At 36.6% G+C, this 24603-nt stretch overlaps 1 protein-coding gene across 11 annotated transcripts in view; it reads right to left on the bottom strand.

Moving 5' to 3' along the window:
* The window catches only part of LOC126811640 (protein phosphatase 1 regulatory subunit 12C), a 90679-nt gene that overhangs the window by 27953 nt on the left and 38123 nt on the right, over positions 1-24603 (bottom strand). For 6 of the 11 annotated variants that reach the window (XM_056098467.1, XM_056098472.1, XM_056098474.1 and 3 more), the window contains 8 exons: positions 23913-24251; positions 21465-21561; positions 20841-21029; positions 20154-20235; positions 19269-19439; positions 18329-18450; positions 16981-17040; positions 13488-13538 (listed from right to left, as the gene is read on the bottom strand). In XM_056098467.1, the coding sequence (XP_055954442.1) occupies positions 13488-13538; positions 16981-17040; positions 18329-18450; positions 19269-19439; positions 20154-20235; positions 20841-21029; positions 21465-21561; positions 23913-24251 (1111 nt within the window). The remainder of the gene's footprint in view (positions 1-13487; positions 13539-16980; positions 17041-18328; positions 18451-19268; positions 19440-20153; positions 20236-20840; positions 21030-21464; positions 21562-23912; positions 24252-24603) is intronic. The other 5 variants (XM_056098471.1, XM_056098473.1, XM_056098475.1 and 2 more) reach the window with 3 other exon arrangements.

The raw sequence follows: 24603 nt of genomic DNA, 5'->3' as shown, positions 1-24603 counted from the left end.
AATTTGCTGAAAATTTTAGTCAAATTGATCCACCCTGAATTTTGGGCTTAGATTCGATTATCATTACTAAAGTTGGTTTGATAAAAAATAATCAGAAGCAGCAGTCCAGAAAATATCGCAGGCTAGGGATGACATTGATAGTTGATTATGGTCTGGGTAAGTTAATTAATGTCTAATAATTAATTTAGATAACATTTCAGGCCTAAAGAAAGACCTGCAATTGGCAGATTTAGCTCTTGCATAATATATGTTTAAATCCTATTTTTAACTATGGTAACATAACCGTAGAATTTAAATACTATTTGTAACTAGATGAGAGTTTAACATATTGTATGTTTTTGTGGTATATCAATTAGTATGCTATATAATATGATTTATCTATATATATGTCAATCTGTGTTCAGACATATGGATTTCATATCACGCTAAAAACCACAAACAACTTCATGTTTTTAAATACAGATCATGGGTGACTTCATACACGGATTTCATTCCTAGATTGTAAAACCTTGCAACAAGGCTATCAGCAAGTCTGGCCTCGGTCTTAAGACCTGTAGACAGAAATTGAATTCCACATATTCCAACAAATGCATTTTCACCCCATCCTAACAACTAGACTACCTTTCATTGTCATCCCCTCAAACGCTATCCCTGATAAATGAAATGAAAATGTAATGAAGTTTAACAGCCTACTGTTCTGCTCCAACTGGGCTAATGAAGACGGCCCTGATAAATGAGAAGCAGGCTTGAGAAAAATCCTGATGGCTCTTCTCTTTCCACCCTGGGAATGAAATCCAGGACATTATACTTGAGGGGCTGGCCCTACAGATCGACTACCACAGACCCCTTTACCCTACCACTCAACTATGAGAACCCGCAAGTACTGATACAAGCAGGGAATCAAAATAAAGAAGTAGTATTTATACATATATTGATTATAATAACTTGTGTAAGTAATCAACTGTCACAGCTGGTGAGAAATATTATATATTAACACTAGTTATTCTTTTGAGGCAATTCAAAATAAACTTGCTCAATCATTTTACGACTAACAATAATTTGCCGGTATGCCTAGAAATAATTTGTCTTTAATAGAGTGAGGAAAGAAATTAACAATCCGTTTTACAGAAGAATTGCGGAGTCTTCTTATCCCTCTGTATCGGATGATTGCCTTCTAATGTGACGTCACATCAAGAGGCATTTATCATTGGCCCAATGACACGTGAGCATGAACTATGTTGTGAAAACTTCAAAGACTCATAATTTCGCTCAGAATAAGTTAATTTCCTAAATACTTATTTCCCATTAACTATTTTTGAACTATTATAGCAAGAACGTACAACTCTAAATCTTTAATTAAACAGACATTATGTAAGATTTAGATAAAGAGCTGACAGTTCTCACTATAATAGTTAAACAATAGATGACGAAAAGACAATATGCTGAAAATTTCAGTCAAATTGCTTCACTCTCAGCCGAAAAATTACCGATTCAATTTTAGACTAGACTTGATCATAATTACTACCATTGTTACAATAATAAACAAAGTCTTGATTATCCATTTTTACGGTTATTTCATCCACTAAATATCACAGGCATCCGATGGTATTGAGAGTTGATTATGGCCTTAATAAGTTAATTAATATCTAATTAATAATTTAGGTAACATTTAAGGCATAATGCACTTTTAATGGGGCTTCTGTTTAATTGAGGGAGGTTCATGATACATGTATTTTTTTCTCACACAGGTAACACACGATGTATATCCAAACTTATCATCATATACTTTTAGTTCTTCTCAAATATTTCATCAATAAATATTTGCCTAATTGAAAACATTTGAGTGTGTAAATATATGATAATTATGTGAGTATGAAGGTGAGTATTAGTGGTGATGTATATGATTGAAACCAGCGGTATATAATCAGTTTATCATACTTAAGTAAATCTTAGAGACGGCACATATATTTATCATCTAAAAGTTAATAACACATAGCAACTACATGTACTTATATATACTACTCCTATACAAGGTTCATAGTATTTATATATATATATATAATCAAACAACGCTTAACACCCAACGTAGATCAGAGAGAGAGAGAGATTCTTGACTAAAATATGGTTCAACTTAATAATTTCGCTTGCAGTACGGGCCTTAAGTTCACAAAACATCAGACTTAAGTTAAGAATTTACTCAACTTTCAATCAGTGTTTATGAGAAATATTTTTGATCTAGAAACACAAAACTTTGCACATAGTTTCTTATTGTTGTATTTGATAGATTAAAACAATAAAAGTTTTATAAAGCGCTATATTTTAGTTAAAATAAGGCCAATAATTTTGAGTAAATTCTTAACTTAAGTCTAAGAATGCTTTGAGTAAATTCTTAACTTAAGTCTAAGAATGCTTTGAGTAAATTCTAAACTTAAGTCTAAGAATGCTTTGAGTAAATTCTTAACTTAAGTCTAAGAATGCTTTGAGTAAATTCTTAACTTAAGTCTAAGAATGCTTTGAGTAAATTCTTAACTTAAGTCTAAGAATGCTTTGAGTAAATTCTTAACTTAAGTCTAAGAATGCTTTGTGAACTCGGGACCTGGTCATCGGTGAGAGAAATCCAGAGGACCCGGAGAAAACCCATGAGGTCAGGCAGGCAGCCCTCCTCCTTGCCACGTTCAAACCATGATACTTGACTCAATAACAGGCCTTATGATCTAAAGCGCACCTCCCAACAATCCAAAAGACAGAAATTGACATTCTAATATAACGCCCTACTTTCATAGAAGGGGTTTAACGCCCTACTTTCATAGAAGGGGTTTAACGCCCTACTTTCATAGAAGGGGTTTAACACCCTACTTTCATAGAAGGGGTTTAACGTCCTACTTTCATAGAAGGGGTTTAACACCCTACTTCCATAGAAGGGGTTTAACGCCCTACTTTCATAGAAGGGGTTTAACGTTCTACTTTCATAGATGGGGTTTAATCTCCTAATTTTGCTTGGGCAGCGGCATACGCCATACAGTGTGCTGTGAGGGAAATTTTGCCCGGGCAGCAGCACTACGATCTACTCTTATATCAAATTCCAACTGCCAAGGGATCTTTTATGTGAATGCCAATGTATACACAGGTCCTCGGTTTTTTGTCCCATCCAAATGACTAGACAGGCCCTCCTTCCTGCACCACTGACAAGGGGAAACAAAGTCAGAAAATCTCAATGAACTTTCTCAGGCAATTCAGGGATTGAACCAGCAACCTCCAGGCCAGCGAGACAGCATCCTACCCGCAGAGCCACTGTGACTACTGAATTAGAATACAACATGGCCACTATTTATATACATATATAAAGACAAACAATGTTGGTAGTGTGTAATGGTAGATATAATGGTGAAATGTAATGGCTCTAGTTAATATTTAACATAATTAGACCATTGTTGGATCAAAATACCTTTAGCCTTTATCATATCCAAAATATTGGTGGTTGGGTTGTCGAAGGCTTTTATATCACAAAATCAGTCCTTGAGTCAAGCAAGTATCATGGTTTTGATCTCAAGGTTGAACCTTATTCGTTGAGGCACCATTGCCCTCCTGGCCCTCTGTTCTTTCCGGATCCATTGACAAGCGGAAAAAATGTTGGAAAATCTAGAGGTACTTTCTCAGAATGCGAGACTTGAGGTCTGTAAGCCATCACCTTACTCACTGAGCCATCATTGCTCCCCTGGCATCCCCCTCTATACATTATTCAATTTTATTTCAATAATTCGCTTGCTGTGGCAGGAAACTGGAGGACCCGCAGAAAACCCACAAGGTTGGACAGGTGACCCTACTACTTGTCACGTACAAGTGTGGAAACGTACAAGTGTCACGTACAAGCTGTGGCAGGAAACTGGAGGACCCGCAGAAAACCCACAAGGTTGGACAGGTGACCCTACTACTTGTCACGTACAAGTGTGGAATCAAAACCTCGCAAGTTGCCTCAATGAAACATCTAGTGATCTAGCGTGCATGCGTAAAACGTGACCCTACTCCTTGTCATTTCCAACTGAGGAATCGAAACCATGACAGTTGACTCAACGACAGAGTTTATATAACGCACATACGTTAAATCATTGGGCCACCCAACTCCTCTCTCCCGAGTGAATGTATATAGAATGGTGATTTAAAGGTGGTGAAACCACGCCAGTTGACTCAATGACAGACCTTGCGTTCTATCATTGGGCCACCCAACCCCTCTCTCCCGAGTGAATGTTTATAGAATGGTGATTTAAACAAAGTTTGTTTTAATTATGAACATATGTTATTTGTATATCATGTGTTTTGTTGATTTATTGCTAAACCCAATCTAGTTTTTATGTATGGTTCAATGTAGGATATACATCATAGCATTAGTTTTTATGTATGGTTCAATGTAGGATATGTATCACACCATTAGTTTTTTTGTAAAGATTAATGTTATAAACTCTGTTATAAACTAAAGTAGCCATGTCTGATGTCGAGTGTTTTATAAACCATTTTTTATTTTGACTCATCATATCTCACGTGTCTAGAGATAGACGATCCACTTGAAATCAGCGAGTTATTCTTATTTTACTTGATCACCTGTACACCATTGACAATATGTTAAATAAAATGAAATGAAATGGGGTTACACGCCCTACTGGGCTAATGAAGATGGCCTTAAGTTAATAATTAACATAATTGGACCATTGTTGGATCAAAATACCTTTACGCCATACAGTGTGCTATGAGAGAAATTTTGCCTAGGCAGCGCCACTATGGCCTACTCTTATCGAATTCCAACTGCCAAGGGATACTTTACATGCACGCCAATGTATACACGAGACCTCAGTTTTTCGTCCCATCTGAACGACTAGACAGCTGTCCTTGTCAGGCCCTCCATCCTCAATATGATTAAAACAGATCCTTTTTCGTTTTATTTTTTATAGTTCAAAATTTCATTTTACTTGTCTTTACTACACTAGGATCTGGAAGAGTTGTTATATAACATGCGTTCTGGGCAGTTCTGGCTGATGTAAGGGATTAGTCAATGAAACGGTCTGTTGCAGCAAGTTTTTGGTATGCGGTGCACAGAACTGTGGGTATCCTACCAGAAACATCAATTCTCATTGGTTAATCAAATGTTTGACGTCATAGGGTTAAAAGGCAGTCGTATGACCCCTGCCGTGACCTCCCACTACAACTGGTCAGATCTTCATGTAGTAGAGGCCATTGAAAGTATAAAAGAACGAAACGAAATATAGATCTGTATTTTAATGAGACTGCTCCGTCCTGCACCACTTACAAGGGGGAACCACATCGGAAAATCATGATGAACTTTAACGTTTAATGCTGGGATTGAACACAAGACCTCCAGACTAGCAAGCCAGCGTCTTACCAACTTAGCCACCATGGCTCCCGGCAACATATTAAAGATCCCCTGAATATGGAAAGTGAAACAGGAGTAGGTACTTGCACCAGGGTTTCCACTAACACAGTCGACGGCTACTACTCTGAGCAAAGAGAGAGAGAGATGGGGTTTAACGTCCACTCGAAACAAACCATGTCATTTCATGACTAACATATGATTCAATTTTATTTCAATAATTCGCTTGCACATAGGGGTCTTTAGCAGTGGGAGGAAACCAGAGAAAAAGCATGAGGTTAGATGGGTGAACCTACTCCTTGTAACGTACAAGTAGGGAATCGAAACCACGTCACATGACTCAATGACAGACCTTATGATACAGCGCGCACGCTTGAAACACCCACCCAACCTACCAAAAAGTAGATGAATACTATACGGTGGACCAGGGGTCTTCATCACTTGAAAACAACTGACCAGTTGAGAAACATATTTTAGAATTACAACATGGACATGAAATGATAAAATAATATATTACCGAAAGTGAGGCTGATGTTGAATAATTACTGGTTCCCGGTAGCGAACTTGTCGATCCTGCTCTGGAACTGTACCCTGATCCTAACCCTGAACTTGATCCCATTATTGAACTTGACCCTAATCCGCTTGGGGAACTTAATCCGAGTGATCCTAAACTTGATGATCCCAATCCGGAACTGCTGTATGGGTTACTATACGTACTTCCATACGAACTTCCATAAAGTCCACTCGAATATCCGCTAGGAACACCAGAATACGAGGACGACGGAAGTCCGGACAGGCTTGACGAGTAGCTACTCAAGCCAGGTGAATAGCTACTAGAAAGCCCACTGCTTCCAAGTCCCGATAATGAGCTGCCATTTAGGCCCCCGAGTCCGTACCGATAGGATCCACCGTACGACATGTTCACAACACGGAATGTTATCACACGTTCGGATATTACCACTAGTTATTACAGCATCAACCAACGACACAAGGTTAAACTGGGTATGAAAGTTACATAGTTAGATGACCGGGAGTAATATACTGACAAGGGCAAATAAAAATCAGAGAGATATACTGCATCAACTTCTAGCCACACTGTTAAAATATTCCACCAGCCTCCTATTCACATTACTCCACATTATCAATAAAGCACAGTGATATATCAACATATATACCACAGTTACAACTGGGGTATAACTGTTATACCACAGTAAAAACTATAATATCAACTTAATATACAATGGTTGGTGATCTTTATAAAATGGCAGCACAAGCGGGGTAGATAAAAATGGTAAAATCAGGCAAGGCCCTACGTCAGATGTTATCAGAAGTCAGAAGTTTGAGTCTAGCATTATAACACTAAGGCAAACATACTGCCAGTATATAGATCAGTCCACTTCTAAACATAGGTACAACTAGTTTGTCGTCTGCAACCTCTGATGAGTTGAAGTTGACCCCGTCTGCTTGTAAACTATAATACACTATAATACGAATCCCAGAGAGTCTAATCTTGTGAGGAGTGGGCAATCTGTCTAACCTAAACTCAATATCCCCTCTTATCAAAGGCTCAATTATCCTGAATCTATTGACCTCTGTTACCTTTAGGATTAAAATAGACTCTTCTAGATATGTTGAAGAACTAGTAGACTATATATATATATATATTACTTATTGTGGTGAGTGTAGCATAAGAAACTAGATAGATCTATAGCTTTATTTACAACTAATACCTCAACACTTAAATATTTCAAACTCAGGTACATAACTATTTAGGTTTACTATAATTATAACCTACAGTTTTTATTATTGTCAAAAACATCTAATTACACATATAGTTATGATACAAAGCGCACGCACTAACCATTCGACCATCCAACCCGCCCATATAATTATAAACTACAGTTTTTGGGTTATTTTGAAACTGTCAACAAATCTACATTATAATTATAATTATGTACTATTTTTAAAACTATCACAAAATTTTTCAATGTGTTGATATTTCAACTACAACTTGTACTCAAATAATATCCATTCATGTAATTACTGATCATCTTAGTTTAACACAAACTAGGTCATTTCAGGACTAACATATGATACAATATTACATGTATTTAAATAACTACTTTTCACGTACGGAATGGAATGAAATTAAAGGACTAGGAGAAAACCCTTCACGTTAAGTACGAACTAGGGATTGAAATCACGTCATTTGAATCAACGGCAGACCATATGATCTAAAGCGGATGTGTTAGACATCTAGACCACTCCTTCCTCATAAATTCAAACAGGGAGAGAGAAATGGGGTTTAATGTCCACTCAACACAAACTAGGTCATTTTGGGACTAACATATGGTTAAATTTTATTTCATTTATTCGCTTGCGCGTAGGAGTCTTTAGCAGTGGGAGGAAACCGGAGAACCTGGAGAAAACCCACGAGGATGGACAGGCGATCCTACATACCGGAGAATCGAAACCACAACAGTTGACTCAATGACAGACCTTATAATACAACGCGCACAAGCTAATCATTCGGCCATCTAACACCCCATATAACTTTAAATATCACGAAATCTATCAAAATATAAATATTTCATTTACAATGTATTGCTTCAACTACAATTACATCTAGTATATACACATAACATTAACCATCAAAAATCTAAACAATTTTTTAATTTACGTTATTCATAAAATGTGTCAATACTTAAAGGCTCAATACCACTCTTGTTGTAACTGAATAATATGTCCCAATCTTTATTCTGGTCAACATATTTTACTATTTTACAATATTTCAATTAACTGATGATACAAATTTCATCTTAACACACCTTATTTAAAAAATTGGAAAAATTCAACTTAATAGTTTGACAAGTCTAACGTAAACCTTTTCAAATGTATCTTCGATTTAAAAATATTTTCGAACCCTCTGGACAAGTAAAAAAGAGTGTAATGGATAATTTACACAACAGGTAGGACACTTAACCATCTAGTACCTAGATAAGGATATTATTTATTTTCTGGAGCTGTCAAGCCAGCAAGAGTGGTATTGTCCCTTTAAGCATTCTACCTGAACGAAATATGAAATTGAAATGAATCGGGTTTTAACGTTGTATTTTTCTGCACCAATTGAGGTAATGAAGCTAGTGTACCTGAACGAAATAATTTACACCAAATTACAAGCTATTTTACATTTGAATTATTACAACTATTTCCTCCTACAGTCATATTTTAACATTTACCAGTCATATAATAATTCACCAGTCATAATTTAAAATTCACCAGTCATATTTTAACATTTACCAGTCATATTTTAACATTCACCAGTCATATTTTAAAATTTACCAGTCATATTTTAACATTTACCAGTCATATTTTAACATTCACCAGTCATATTTTAAAATTTACCAGTCATATTTTAACATTTACCAGTCATATTTTAACATTCACCTGTCATATTTTAACATTCACCAGTCATATTTCAACATTCACCAGTCATATTTTAAACCACTTCGCTAATCCTAATTGTCTTTTGAATTTTAGGAGCCACGGTGGCTAAGCGGGCAAGGCGCTGGTTCGCTATCCTGGAGGTCGCATGTTCAATCCCTGCATTGGCAGGGAGAGGTCATCAGGATTTTCCCTTGTCAGTGGTACAAGATGAAGGGTCTGTCCCCCTGCACTTACATGCACTATTAACACAGGCTAATGGACGTACAATTTGTAATACCATAAGATTGTCATGTAACAATATCTAAAATCCAACGACAATGATATTTTTAAAAAAAACTGATACATCATTCTTTTTGAGCCCGATTAAAGAGATCTATAGTCATTTTAATTTAAAATTTTCCTAGTTTATTGAAAACAGGTAAGTCAACATCAACCAAATCAATGTTTTTCAGAGTTTATTTAATATATTAAAATTAAGATCGACTTGATCAAATTCCTTTCTTTAATCCTATTTAAAGTTTTTCCTAGTTTATTCAAAACAGGGAAGTTGACATCAAATCCATTTTTTTTTTTCAGAGTTTATTAAAAAAATATATTGCCCCTGTCAAAATAGGGAAGTTAACATCAGTCATGAGTTTATTCAATATATTGCCCCGGTCAAATTCTCTTCTTTAAGCCAATTTAGTTAGAATATTAATTTGATACAATATAGATCAACCAGCCATAATAAAGTATGTTTATATTGAATAATACCTACCTAGTTCACACGGTGTATATATACTATATATAATAGTATATAATATTACATGGTTATTATAAACTTGTACATTGTTACACCTCATTAACCACACCTTTATAACCCCTGCTTAATAACACTGTATTAAACATATAAACTTCAAGAGACATTACTCACCCCTTATAACCCCCACCCCTTATAACCCCCTTGCAAGAGACATTACTTTCACTATATTACCCACCCCTTTTAACCCCCACTCAATTGTTTCCGTTTTTACTCTAATTTCAAATAAGTTATGTTCGGCGAAAAATGCCAGAAGTCTCAATTGAATGGCAATTAAAGATACATTCCCGCGTACAAACTGGGTGATATGATGATATATTTGGCCTAAAACATATTCAAAGTAATTAATTTATCATAAATTTGCTTCAAATCCTTCTCAAAACATTGTAATTGTCAAGGAATACCCTTGCTATAAAAAATAGACCAAAAGAGGTCATGTTTGTGTCACGTGACTTACAGGTGCAAGTCAGAGGAGAATTCATTGTATACACAAGACGATGTTGTCTTTAATCGCTGACTATTTATTACAAATATCGAATCCTAATTAAATTTTTGAATTATCCACTGCCTGCGTCTTTTTCCGTGATTTGTATCTCAGAAAGTGTTGTACGTCAAACTCTTCATAAAGTTTCTCAACATGTACACCAAGGGCTCAATCTTCACGTGCAACATTTGACGTCACGCGTGCAGGTATTCCTAATCGTTGGGCTGTCGATTAGGGGAATCCAGTATTTTTTTAGTAAGATTGGATATTTCTACTTTCGATATATACTAAAATTGCCATACTTTTATTGGAAATAACCACCTGATAAATACTTTTCTGGGAACCCATCTTTAAGCTTCAAGAGACATTACATAATTTCTAAATTAATTTTCACTTCATAAGACATTCATTAGCCAGGTTTGTGAAAGGTTTAGAAAAGTAGGCTGCAGAGAGAAATGAGCTCCAATGTCATTTTGGGACTAAAATACGCTACATTTTATTTCAACAATTTGTGTGCACATAAGGGTTTTATCAGTGGGAGGAAACTGGGATTCCTGAAGAAAACCCACGAGGTTGGGCTGGTGACCCTACTCCTTGAATTGAACTAATGGGGGGTTGGATGGCTGAATGGTTAGCGTGTACACATTGTATCATCCAGACTGTCATTGAGTGACGTAGCATGGTTTCAATTCCCCAGTTGTACATGAAAAGGAGTAGGGTCACCTGTCCAACATTAAACCCCATTTATCCCTCTCTCCGATTTGAACTGACAAACCTTAGAATAACCACTACTCTTTACAAAGAACAAACACCTTTCTTTACAAAGAACAAAACTCCAAACTGGTGTGGCCTTGTATGTTATAAGTGAAGAGGGCCAATAAAAATTACTGGTAAATATTTGAAAGGCCATTAATGTACATGAGTATATTTAATAGCCGATAACCTTTCATAATATAACTTACATATATATACACTATAACATATACTATACCAATAAATACATACATAATATATTTATTACATACTTATTCAATATTATAAACAACTTATAGAAATTATATAGATAGTATTGAAACAGAATGGAATGGAATTTAATGTCTTTAGTTAACATAATACTTAAGTCCTTTTGAGAAATGAAATGAAATGGGGTTAAACGTCCTACTGTTCTGCTCCTAAACTGGACTAATGAAGACGGGCATCCGCCATATAGTGTGCTATGAGGGAAATTTTGCCCAGTCAGCGGCACTACAGCTTACTCTTCTATCGAATTCCAACTGCCAAGGGATCTTTTACGTGCACACCAATATGTACACGGGGCCTCGGTTTTTCGTCCCATCCGAACGACCTGACCATAGTCCTTGTCAGACCCTCAGTCCTGCATCACTGACAAGGGGGAACCCCGCCGGAAAATTTGGATGAACTTTCTCGGCCAATGCAGTGATCGAACACACGACCTCCAGGCTAGCGAGCCAGCGTCTTACCCACGTGATCCCCCAGACTAACATATGGAAATGAAATGGGGTTTAATATCCTACTTTTCTGTTCTGACAGGGCTAATGAGGGGAAAATTGCCTGAATTCCAACTGTCAAAGTATCTCTTACATGCACGCCAATGTGTACACAGGACTTTGGTTTTTCATCCCATCCAAATGAATAGACACTTTTCTTTCCAGGAGTCCTGTCTTGCACCACTGACAAGGGGAAACCGCATCAGAAAATCCTGAGACGTTATGAGCCAGCACTTTACTTACCGAGGTGATGATTAATGAAAAAAAGCGTGACGATTTCATACAAAAACATACGTGTATATAATATATAGAGATAGATGGGAAGCAGTGTTTTCATTCTATATATAGAATGATCAAGGCATTATAGACTGGAATAATCAAGACTATATATATATAGACTGGAATAATCAAGACTATATAGACTAGAATAATCAAGACTATGTAGACTTGAATGATCCAATCTGATTGATTAATATACAGATTTATATTTCGTTTCGTTTTTTTTATACTTTTGATGGCCAACACTACATGAAGATCTGACCGGTTGTAGTGAAAGGTCGCGTCAGGTGTTAAATGAGCGGCCTTTGACCCTACGACGTCAGATATTGACTAATCAATCAGCGTTGATGTTTCTAGTAGTTTACCACTAAGAGACCGTTTCATTGGCCAATTCCTCACTTCAACCAGAATGCTGGTAATATAAAGACAATTCCAGATCCTAGTGTAGTAAAGACAAGTAAATTGAAACGAAATAAAATAGGATCTGTGTTATAATCAAATTAGGAATGATCAGGACTATAGGCTGGAATGATCAGGACTATAGGCTGGAATGATCAAGACAGCATGTCTTTATATATAAGTAAGAAGATGCTAGAAAATAAATGAATTTCTTTTAATAGAATCACTGACAAAATATTTAATTAAATTTTTTCATATAAGAATCTAAGTTTTATTAGAGAAATAAGCAAAATTTAAAATAAATAATATTAATGATTTACTATTCTATATTGATCAGTGAAGATATGGTATTTAAATATAACATGATTTGAATTTACTATTCTATAATTATATGTGAAGATATATTAATATTTAAATATATGATGATTTGAATTTAAAATCAGATTCATATTATAATGATATAACCAACCAACTTAAATATTTTGCTTCCATTCAAGAAAAAAAAAAAAAAAAAATGGGAGAGAGAAAGAAATGGGGTTTAATGTCCACTCGGCGTAAACTAGGTCATTTTGGGACTAACATATGGTTAAATTCATTTCAATATTTGCTTCTGCGTAGGGATCTTTAGCAATGGGAGGAAACTGGATGACCCGGAGAAAACCAATGAGGTTGGACAGACAACAAAACTCATTGTCGTGGAATCGCAACCACGACACTTGACCCAGTCACAGCCATTATGATCCCATGTGCACACGTTAATCATTCAAATGTCAGATTCTACTAAACTAATCCCCGATATTATTAAATTCACGCCACAGACGTATAAAAAAATATCAACAACAACATTGATCTGTGCCATACAGAATAACAGGCCCCAGTGGGAGTTGTGTCTGACAGTGCCTGAATTTCTCTAACACAATGTCTCTGCGAAGTTTACTGTACGTTATTTCCAGGCTTGCGTTAAAGGTTTGAAAAATTGTCGAGATTGAAGTAGTCTATTGTTGTCAATGTAAATTCGTATTTTGTTGGACAGTTTTTGTTTTATAAAAAGGCTTGAATGAGAATTGTGCAATGGGGTTTTAAACAGGAACAGGAAAAGATTTGAAATTGGAGAAAAGGAAAATTTGATTATATATAAAAATATATATTGATATTTTGAAGATATTTGATTTTCATATGCAAATGACTTACATATCTTCTCAATGAGTTACGCAGAACTGCTAACTTATCAAAAACCATATCCTAGAGTTACATACAATAACATATATCAATTTATTTAACACCAGGCCTTGGGGTTAAATATTTAAATAAAATATCAAGGACCGGAACTCTGACAGTAATTATCAGAAATTGTTGAAAATCAACAGGCTTCTCAATTCTAGGAACATAACTCTATTAATACTTTTAGCCTCATGAGCATTCACAAGATATTTTTAATTGGTAAAGGGGTGTAACTCTGACAGTAATTATCAGAAATTGTTGAAAATCAGGTCTATCAGATAGCAACTTTAGCCTATAGATCGTTAAAAAGCCATCGTTGACAACAGACCAACAGACTTGGGTGGCAATATATTGACCACATTTCAATAGGCGCGCATATAAAAAGGATAAGACCGGAAGAAGACGACATTATATATTAGAAACTATTCTTTGTCTGTGATATGACCCTGTCTGTGGTCGTTAAACCTGACATTAAGACAAGTCAATGGAACTATTCATGTGATTTAACATTGTTTTGTGTATATTTGAGGTGCTGCTTTTTGTAGGGGTAGTAGTGGGGTACAAGAAGGTAAGGGTCAGATATCTTAGTAGGTGCTTATTTCTTTTATCATATCATCACCCTAGTTGTTTTGTGTGTATGTGTAGGGTGGGTGTATATGTACATGTAATGGAGGAGTTTATTTAGGTTAAGGTAAGGTTGAAGTAGAGTATATTTACACAGTGGACTAAACCCACAAAGGGGCAGATAACTATCAGAATATTAAACAGTTTTTGATATTTACTGACAGTAAATATTGAATTAATACTTAATCTAATCTCACTTAGTGTTTACATATGCAAATTAAACAGATAGATAGAAACTAGGTCATTCGAGACTAACATGTTACATTTTATTTCAATAATTTGCTTGCACATAGAGGCCATTAATAGTTGGGGGAAAAGAGAGAGAGAGAAATGGTGTTTAATATCCACTCAACACAAACCAGGTCATTTCAGGACTAATATATGGTTCAATTTCATTTCAATAATACGCTTGCACGTAGGGGTCTTTAGCAGTGGGAGGAAAACAGAGGACCCTACTCCTTGTCACGTACAACCAGGGAATTGAAACCACGCCAGTTGACTCAATGACAGACTTTATGATACAGTGCGCATGTGCTAACCATTCGGCCATCCAGGGCTGTCGGTAATTTTTCACAGATGATTAGCAGCACTGCTAATCAAAAAGTCCAATTTTGACAAAGTTGATTAGCAAATTTAAAAATTGATTAGCACTTTTTCAGTTTCAAATCAACATAAAACACCTAAATAACAAGATTATTTTAATTTTAATTGATAGCAAATGATTAGATTTCATTCTTAAGATTTTTTTAGAATTTTAGCACTTCTACAGCTAGCTGTGAACATTTCTGAATGAATGTAGACTTTTGTTAGGCCTTATGTCTGAAGCCAATTCTTGGCAGTGGCTTCTTATTTCTTCGTTAGAAAACAATTTCGTCTGCTTTTTATCGTGTGTTATTATTTTTGTTCAATCGGAAGCACGCGGTATTTTAGGAATAATCTCGATTAACTAGACGCACGCGATATAAACAATAATAGTTTACGGGAATTCTTACTTTGATTTCTCACTTTACAATACGTTTACACGTATTTATTTTTTATATTTTATTTACAATACGTGGGGGATACACTGAATTTATTTTTTTTCAAATTGAATACTGATATAATTACTCGAAATTGACATGTCTCGCAACGTGAGTGGTACTACTTGATTCCCTATTTCCGGTTTAATAGTCTCGATTCATAGAGTTATGTCCCTGTATTATATAGTATCATGAATTGAGTCTGGGTAGTTTGAGAAGAAAATGTCACACGGAGAATTCCGTTTTGTTTATAAAATTTATTTGATATTTTATACACGTTGAAAGTGTTGAGAAATGTGGATAAATCTTTGTGTCAATATCCAAAATGACAGGCATATTAATGATTCGCAGTTACTGCGAATCAAAAACGTTAGATTTTAATTTTTGATTAGCAACGGACAAAATATGTATCGCAAATTGCGCTGCGATACTGGTTGTCGGCAGCCCTGCGGCCATCTAACCCCATTGGGGGAAACCGGAGGCCACACCAAAACCAAAGAAGCAAAATAATAATTGTTGTGATCTGCTCTGAGTAGAAATGAAATGGGGTTTAACGTCCTACTGTTCTGCTCTAACTGGGCTAATGAAGACAGGCATAAGCCATACAATGTGCTATGAGGGAAATTTTGCTTGGGTAGCGGCAATACGGCCTACTCCTACATTGAATTCCAACTGCCAAGGGATCTTTTATGTGCATGCCAATGTAGACACAGGACCTTGGTTTTTTTCCGTCCCATCCAAACGACTAGACAGTTGTCCTTGTCAGGCCCTCCTTCCTGCACCACTGACAAGGGGGAACCACATCGGAAAATCCTGATGGACTTTCTTGGCCAATGCAGAGATCGAACATGCAACCTCCAGGCTAGCGAGCCAGCGGCTTTCCCACTTAGCCACTGTGGCTCCCGCTCTGTCTAAATGACGCACAGGGTGAAAAAGAGATGAAATCAAATCGTCACTAATTGGTTTGTGAGGTTTGGTATTATTTTAATAAATGTCCGAGATATTTAGATCTGAAGTTGATACACATAGACGGACACAAATACAGCAAATCTCCATAGCAACAAAACCCAAGCAAATTTTGTATATCTCTGAATACTTTTTATAGAAATATAGAAATAGAAATGCTATAAAATATATCCCAGAATTGGTGAAAATACAATTTGTACATTTTCTGTGCAATAGCTGAAATGAGAAGTCTCATTTAGCCTGGGCTGTTCGCATTTGTCCACGAAATAAGTATCAAATTGTCCAGTTAGCCTGGGTAAGATGTAGCAGTTGAGTAAAAATCCAAAATCTTTACACGAAGAACCAAGAGAAATCCCACGAGGTTGAACACGTGACCCTACTCCTTGTCACATACAAGCGGGGAATCGTAACCACGTCACTGGACTCAATGACAGACCGTATATTTTTCCTTAAACCATTCGGCCACCCAACCTCCCTCACACAGAGAAAAGTTTGAACATTCTGTCTCAATTAGAAGCAAGAGTTATTGTGTTCAAAAGCCTCAAATAATCAATTTTCTTAGCTCTGCTTAGCCTAAGCAGAAACTGGTCATCACCGTAACATGGCATTCAGTTCACCCAATGAATAAATACACCAATTTGAACCGTCTATCTCAATCAGAGTTATTGTGTTCCAAAACCATCTGACTGACAAATAAACGGATGAACCTATTTCAATAGATCCCTGCTTTTTCAAAAAGATGTGAGAGACGGACAGCTGGACAGACCTATTTTAAAAGTCCCGCCCCAAACCTCCCATCTCCCTGATTTCTCTAAAAGATGAATGACAATAATAGAATAAATTGACTGACTGACCTCTGACTCTTTTTTATCTTCATCTGGTTTATTTTCTTTTTCTTTTTCACCTTCTTCATTCTAAATAATAACCCAAAAAAGGATATAAATAGAGGGAGAGAGAGAGAAATGCGGTTTAACATCCACTCGACACAAACTAGGTCAATTTGGGACTAACATATGGTTTTTAATTTTATTTAAATAATTCACTCTTGTGCTGGGGTCTTTATATAGCAGTGGGAGGAAACCAGAGGACCCGGAGAAAACCCACGAGGTTGGACTGGCGACCCTACTCCTTGTCATGTACAACCGGGAAATCAAAACCACACCATTTGACTCAATGACAGACCTTGTGCTGATATAAATATATGAATAGTTGGTCTACTGAGTTATGTCCATATCAGGTACATTTCAATACATCCTCGGTTTCCCCAGTGGTCTCATTCCGCTCTACTCCACTATACCCTGGGTTAATACAAATTATCTGCCCTTGATCATAGCTTGATTCTACGAACCAATCAATAAACAGTTTACAAACCAGTCTTACTAAGACACTTTAGCCTCTTTGTTTACGTTCATAACAATATAGCGGCTTGTTGCAACATGGTGAGAGTTACTTCCCTTTGGTAACTTTCTTTGCGATTAACGATTTATAGGATTGGTCAATAAAAATAGCACAATCATCAAGTCCAGGGCAGATAATTTGAAATGGTGGAAACTCTGTGGATTAATCCAGGGTATAGCGGAGAGGAACAGAATGCGACCACATGGGATACCAAGGGTGATTTCAATACAGTAGTTGTCAGTCTATCTCATGGAGGCATGAATCCTAATGCTCACTGTCTTTTTAATCAAACACTAAAGATTAGGGCCCTTGAGAGGAAAAAATGTGCTTGGGCGAGACCTTTTTTTGTCCCCGCCCCTTCTCCTTTCCAACACTAGTCATATCTAAATTGTTTCAATGGCATTCAGTAATTGTACTGGAGTACACAGGTCAAAATGATCATTGCTTGATAATGACTAGAGAAGCCTAGTTGAAATGTCCCTCCAGTAATTAGCAGTAATTGTACGCCATATAATTGTCACCTGTACAGTCATATCTAGATGATTCACTAGCAGATTGCGATAAAGCAAAAACATTTGTACATACTTATATATAAGCTTCATAGGTGCAATAAATTCATGCATAATTGCCCATTTCAATTTTGAACTTTGATGTTTATGGGCCCCATAGACTTTTTTTGGCCCTGGGATGGCGCAGTGTCAAAACCCCCCACACGCGTGTCCGGCTAATGATGAGTATATTTTGTCCTATTCACTTCCGCCACATAAATAAAAATATTCAAATATGGTTTATTTCTGTACATACCTCTGGATTATAATCAACAATACCAGTTGATCTACGTTCCCGTCGTAATCGTCGAGATCTTATAGCAGATGTTTCTTTTTTCTCTCCATCTGGTGTATCACCACGTTCACTGTTACTTTTATCTACAATAAATAACGAGTCATCATCATCCTCCACCATCTTATATACAATCAACATCCGCCCTAACTTTATAGTCAATATACCTCAATTCTTTTAACACTTATAATGTTTCTCACTATAATATAGACCATATGATTACTTGTATAGGTAATTTTTTACTTCAATATGCTTACATTCATATTTCTTGTAACTGATAGCAGATCATGACTCATACTAGTGGACGCTTACGGCTAGCCCTCGGATCCATTCACTTAATTTGATATGTATGTTTGTTTGTGATTTCTGCGTATTGTGTCTTGTCCGCAGTTTTGTTTTGTGTAAATTATGTGTAGTGCCATCCCCCTACATTTACTATTAGATGATTTTGGGTCATTATAGATTTTTACAAATTTTCAAACCAAGATTTGTTATTGAATGTATCTGAAAGAATGGAAATGAAATGGGGTCTAACGTCCTACAGTTCTGCTCCGATTGGGCTAATGAAGACAGGCGTACGCTATAAGGGAAATTTTGCCCTGGGCAGCGGCACTATGACCTACCCTTATATCGAGTTCCAACTGCCAAGGGATCTTTAACGTGCACGCCAATGCATAGACATTTGTTTTTTTGTACCAACCGAACTACTAGACTACACAACTGACAGAAAATCCTCATTAACTTTCTCGGCCAATGCATGGAGCGAACATGCGACCTCCATGCTTCTAGCGAGGCAGCGACATACCCACTTAGCCACTGTGGCTCGATGTATATGAAAGATTAGAGCGAAATACCCAAGATTAAACGCTATCTGGGTTACATTTATAACTGTTTGATAATTCACCTCTTTTAGATTCTTCTGTATTTTCTTTAGGTACTTCTTTTGTTTCGACTTCCCCATTCCGTAATCTACTTCTTGTAGAACTGGAACGCGACAGGTTACTGCTGCCCCCTAGACTAGTATTATTTATATCGGACGTTGATAAAGCATTTCGCTGACTTCGAGGTATGTACGCTGAAAAATAGAATATTACTGTTTAATGTCAAGTCAGCACAGAGAGAGAGAGAGTTTAACCACCACTTGACACAAAATAGGTCATTTTGGGACTAACAAATAGTGCAATTTTATTTCAATAATTCGCTTGTGCGTAGCGGTCTTTAGTAGTGGGAGGAAACTGGAGAACTCAGAGAAAACCTACGAGGTTGAACAGACGACCCTACACCTTGTCACGTACAAATGGGGAATGGAAACCACGGCAGTTGACTCAATGACAGACCTTCTGATACAACGTGCACACGTTAAACCACTAGACCCCCTTTAAAAATGAAATGGGGTTTAACGTCCTACTCCGCCTGGGCTAATGAAGATGACAGTGGCTTGAAAATAATCTATACTAATATTTGTGACTGTCCGGTTGAAATTTGGTGTATAGGGGTAGCTCGGATCGGGAAGTACCACAGGCTAGGTGGCGTTGGCCTACTGCTTTCGGTTTCGGACACAACCCGGGCAGCTGAGTTATCCGCTACTTGTGTAGCTCTTCAGTAACAATATCCCTTTTAATAATGAAACAATTATGGAAATTGATAACAGGGCAAGAGAAAATATTTAAAGATCCTGAAAGTCACCATTGCTCAGTCTGCTTATATATCAGACTATTGAACAAGTCAAGGACATTGGATAGTCATGTTCTTTATAGTTAAAGGGGAATAACTCTGATGTAATATTTACCAGAAGTATAATCTGTACTGTTAGCAAGTGTATCTCTCGGTTCACGAGTTCTTCGTATGCTACTTCTAGACGACGTTTCCTCCTGAAATATATTTAATATAAAAGACATGTTAGATTTTTAAAGACCTGTGTACAGAGGACATGTTAGATTTGTACCTGCAAACAGGGGTCATGATAGCTCTATAAAGACCTGTGAACAAAGGACATGTTAGATTGATAACCTTATATCACTATAAGAATGAAGATGATAATTATATCGTCATTAATAAAGTGCGTTGATACTGAGTTATTAAAGAGCCTATGCTAAGAGAGAAATTTTGAACAGATGGCAATAAGGGGCCTTTTACATGCACAGTCCCTGATTTTTCCGTTCCATCCGAAAACACGCCAGAAAATCAAGAGGAACTTTTCCGGCCAATATCAGTATAAGACCTGTGTACAGAGAACATATCAGATCTATAACGACCTGTGAACAGAGAACATATAGATCTATAAAGACCTGTGAACAAAGGACATTTTAGATCTATAAAGACCTGTGTACAGAGGACATGTTAGAACTATAAAGACCTGTGTACAGAGGACATGTTAGATATGTAAAGACCTGTGTACAGAGGACATGATAGATCTATAAAGACCTGTGTACAGAGGACATTATAAAGACCTGTAAACAGAGGACATTTAACTTACATCTTTTTTATCATCCCACGCTCGTCTACGTGTAGATGTTGTTGAATCTTCAGTACTTGAAGGAATATTTGCACTAACTCGACTATTCGCAGCGTCTGTCTGATCCTGAGATAATTTCTGATCTTTATTTTTATCATCACTCTTTTTAACTTCGCCTGTCGCCTTTTCCAAATCTTCCAACGACACACCCTGATAAAACAAGACAAAAAATAGGCTTCTTCATCTCACTAATGTAAATATCATTATATAAATTACAAAAAGATCAGATAATGATTGTAGTCTGTACAGAATATATCATATTCCAACTGCCAAGGGATCTTTTATGTGCATGCCAATGTATACTTTGAGACCTCGGATTTTCGTCCCATCTGAATGACTAGACGGCCGTCCTTTTAAGATTCTTAGGTCTGCAGCAATGGCAAGGGGAAGCCACACTGGAAAATCCTGAGTAAGTTTCTCAACCAACACCGGGAGCGAACCTGTTATCTCCAGGTTAGCAAGCCAGCCTCTTACTCACTGAGCCACTGTGGCTTCCCACCATGGACCCTGTGGCTCCCTACCATGGCCACTGTGGCTCCCTACCATGGCCACTGTGGCTTCCCACCTGTAAGAGAAAAGTATTACCTGTGTTGACCTCCTGGTTTCTCTCGCTCGTTTAGCTTTAACTCGTCTCTGTGTCTCCGTTTCCTCGTCTCTCTTCGGAGGTTCATAAGATTTAAAACTAAAATATATAACTCTGGTCATTAAAACATCAATCTATCTTTGGAGGTTCGTAAAAATTAAAAGTAAAATATTTATGGAATGTGGTTTAACATGATGATTAGGAAGGACAACCAACAATACTGCCACCGTAAAACCAGCACATATACCAGAATGCAGCTTTTTCTGAGTAGTAGAAGGAAAAAGCTGTATGCCGACTGCTGTCACCCGTCTGAGCAGAGGAGCAGCAAACATTTCTTGATCAATTAAAGCTTTACTCAAATGTGTTATATCAATTGTCAACCCCATATAATAAATGTTTTATCTATCGTCAACCCAGTACAACAAATGTGTCCTATTGTCAACTCAGTACAATAAATGTGTTCTACTGTCAACCCAGTACAATAAATGTGTTATACTGTCAACCCAGTACAATAAATGTGTTTTATCTATTGTTAACCCAGTACAATAAATGTGTTGTATTGTCAACCCAGTACAATAAATGTACTTTATCTATCGTCAACCCAGTACAATAAATGTACTTTATCTATCGTCAACCCAGTACAATAAATGTGTTGTATTGTCAACCCAGTACAATAAATATGTTCTACTGTCAACTCAGTACAATAAATGTGTTTTATCGTCAACCCTGTATAATAAATGTGTTTTTATGTCAACCCTGTATAATAAATGTGTTTTTATGTCAACCCAGTATAATAAATATGTTCTATTGTCAACCCAGTATAATAAATATGTTCTATTGTCAACCCAGTACAATAAATGTGTTTTATCTATTGTCAACCCAGTACAATAAATGTGTTGTGCCTGTTATACTCCACTCATAGGTGGATTTTAAAAATTTGAGTAAATCTGAAACTGAACACAAAAAGTTTGAATTGGCTGAAACCCGAGTTAAGTCTGTAGATCAATGTGGTTCTAGGGATAAGGGTTAGGACCCAGGTCAGGCCTAGAACCTATGCTGGCACAACAAAAATGGCTATTTCTGGCACTGATTTTTTTTTTACACCAAGTGAATTATTCTTGGCTCAAATCATATCAAGTTTCTTTTACAGAAAAATTGGCGGTGCCAAGCATTTGTGCATAGGTCTATCAAGCTGTGCAGCAATATTATTGATTGACATTACGCTAAAAAGAAAAAAAAGATGAACTTATGAACAAATCTTGAATGAAAATCTGGGTTTTCAAAGACAAATGATGACGATGATGATGAATTAGTATGGAATACATTTAATCTACTTTATCTACGTCAAAATGGGATAATTGAAACCCTCACACAATTTAGCCTATATTCTATCAGACTTTAAACTCATGAAATTTACAAATGTTTCTGAAAGCTTTATTTGAACAGAATGTTTGTATAATCAAAATTATACTCCCATTTCGTCCTTTCATTCCGTTTTATTTTTCGGTTGTTTACTCCACTTCACGAAAACATTTGTTTATAGGACAGTTTAGTTGACCAAACCTACCAATCAAAATAAGCGATCTCAAAAATTCTGGGAAATCATTTCAGTGTCTGTCGAATCAAGGTCACTCTGTCATCATGCATCCTCGATATCCCCAGTGATCTCATTCTACTCCACTAACCTCTGGGTTAATCCATGGAGGGGACCCGTATTCAAGTTATCTGCCCTTGTTGATTGTGCTATTTTTATCAACCAATCCGATAAATCCTTAATTGCAAAGGAAGTTGGCAAAGGGAAGTAACTCTCATTGTGTTGCAACAAGCCGCCATATTGTTGTGAACAAAACAAAAAGACTAAAGAGTCTCAGTAAGATTAGTTTGTAAAATGTTTTTTGATTGGTTTGCAGATAATTTGAAATCGTGAAAACCCTATGGATTAAACCAAGGGTATAGTGGCGTAGAAAGGAATGAGACCACTGGGGAAGACCGACGATGGTTGTCATGGACCCAGACAGTGTTTTTTTTTTATTATAAACTATGTTTTTAGATGTTTACGGGTGGAGTAACCAACAGAAATACACGGAATGAAAATAAGATTTAGTTTTAATTAGGTTGATTGGGATTTAATCCTATTCCCATCTCAGTTCTCAATAACAAATAGAAATAACCAAATTGTTTGAAACTTAATAAAAATGCAAATTTCATGAACCAAAGTCTGAGGGAACCTAAAAAGCAAAGTCATTTCTCTCCCAATCAAAATGTACATCACAAATATGAATTATGAAAATGATGGGAAATTGTTGCTGTTTCCGTGGCGATTATTTTTCTCCAGGTCACTTCCATGGAGATTCTTTCAAATAAACATAAGGTTGTAAGTTCTCTGGTCTCTTCTCCTCGTCAAGTTTTGTCCCAGAAAGAAATAGCAGGAAATGATGTAATTTGTTTACCCTGGTTTTAATACTGTACTGGTTGGCGTGGTAACACTAGTTGTTGTTGTTGTTGATGATGGAGTCGTTACCGAGGAGACCGACGTCGTGGAAACAGAAGCCGAGGTGGATGACGTTCCCACAGTGACTGTTGGTGTCGGTAGAGTTTTAATGGGTGCAGGAAGTAGGTCTGTTTTGAGTTCTTCTTTCCATTTCTCTCGCTGTTCGTTCTGTTCTTGTTGCCTACGATAGTATGGTTTGTAACTTGATGTATAGGGTTTAATAGAGGTATAACCAGTTGTTAGGGAGGTTGTCAAGGAGGAAGAGGAAGACGTACAACAAGAACCGCTCGATCTGGAACTAGCAAAAACATAAAAAAACAAACATGCACCATGCCGTTAACCAAAGCTAAATTAAAACTAAGAGAAAGATAGATATATATAGATAGATAAGAATACAACATTTATTACTAGACTAATGGCATGTTTGATTGCAGTTCAGCTAAAACTTTTTCTTAAATTTCAAATTAAATGGGGTTTAATATCCTACTTCTGTGCTCCTACTGGTCTAACGAAGACGGTTTTAAAGGAGAGAGAGAGAAATGGGGTTTAAGGTCCACTCGACACAAACTAGGTCATTTCTGGACTAACATATGGTTTAATTTTATTTCAATAATTCGCTTGTGCGTAGGGGTCTTTAGCGGTGGGAGGAA

Source organism: Patella vulgata, chromosome 2 (assembly GCF_932274485.2).
Source record: "Patella vulgata chromosome 2, xgPatVulg1.2, whole genome shotgun sequence".
Taxonomy (NCBI): Eukaryota; Metazoa; Mollusca; class Gastropoda; family Patellidae; genus Patella; species Patella vulgata.
This window is presented reverse-complemented; position numbering and strand designations above follow the sequence as displayed.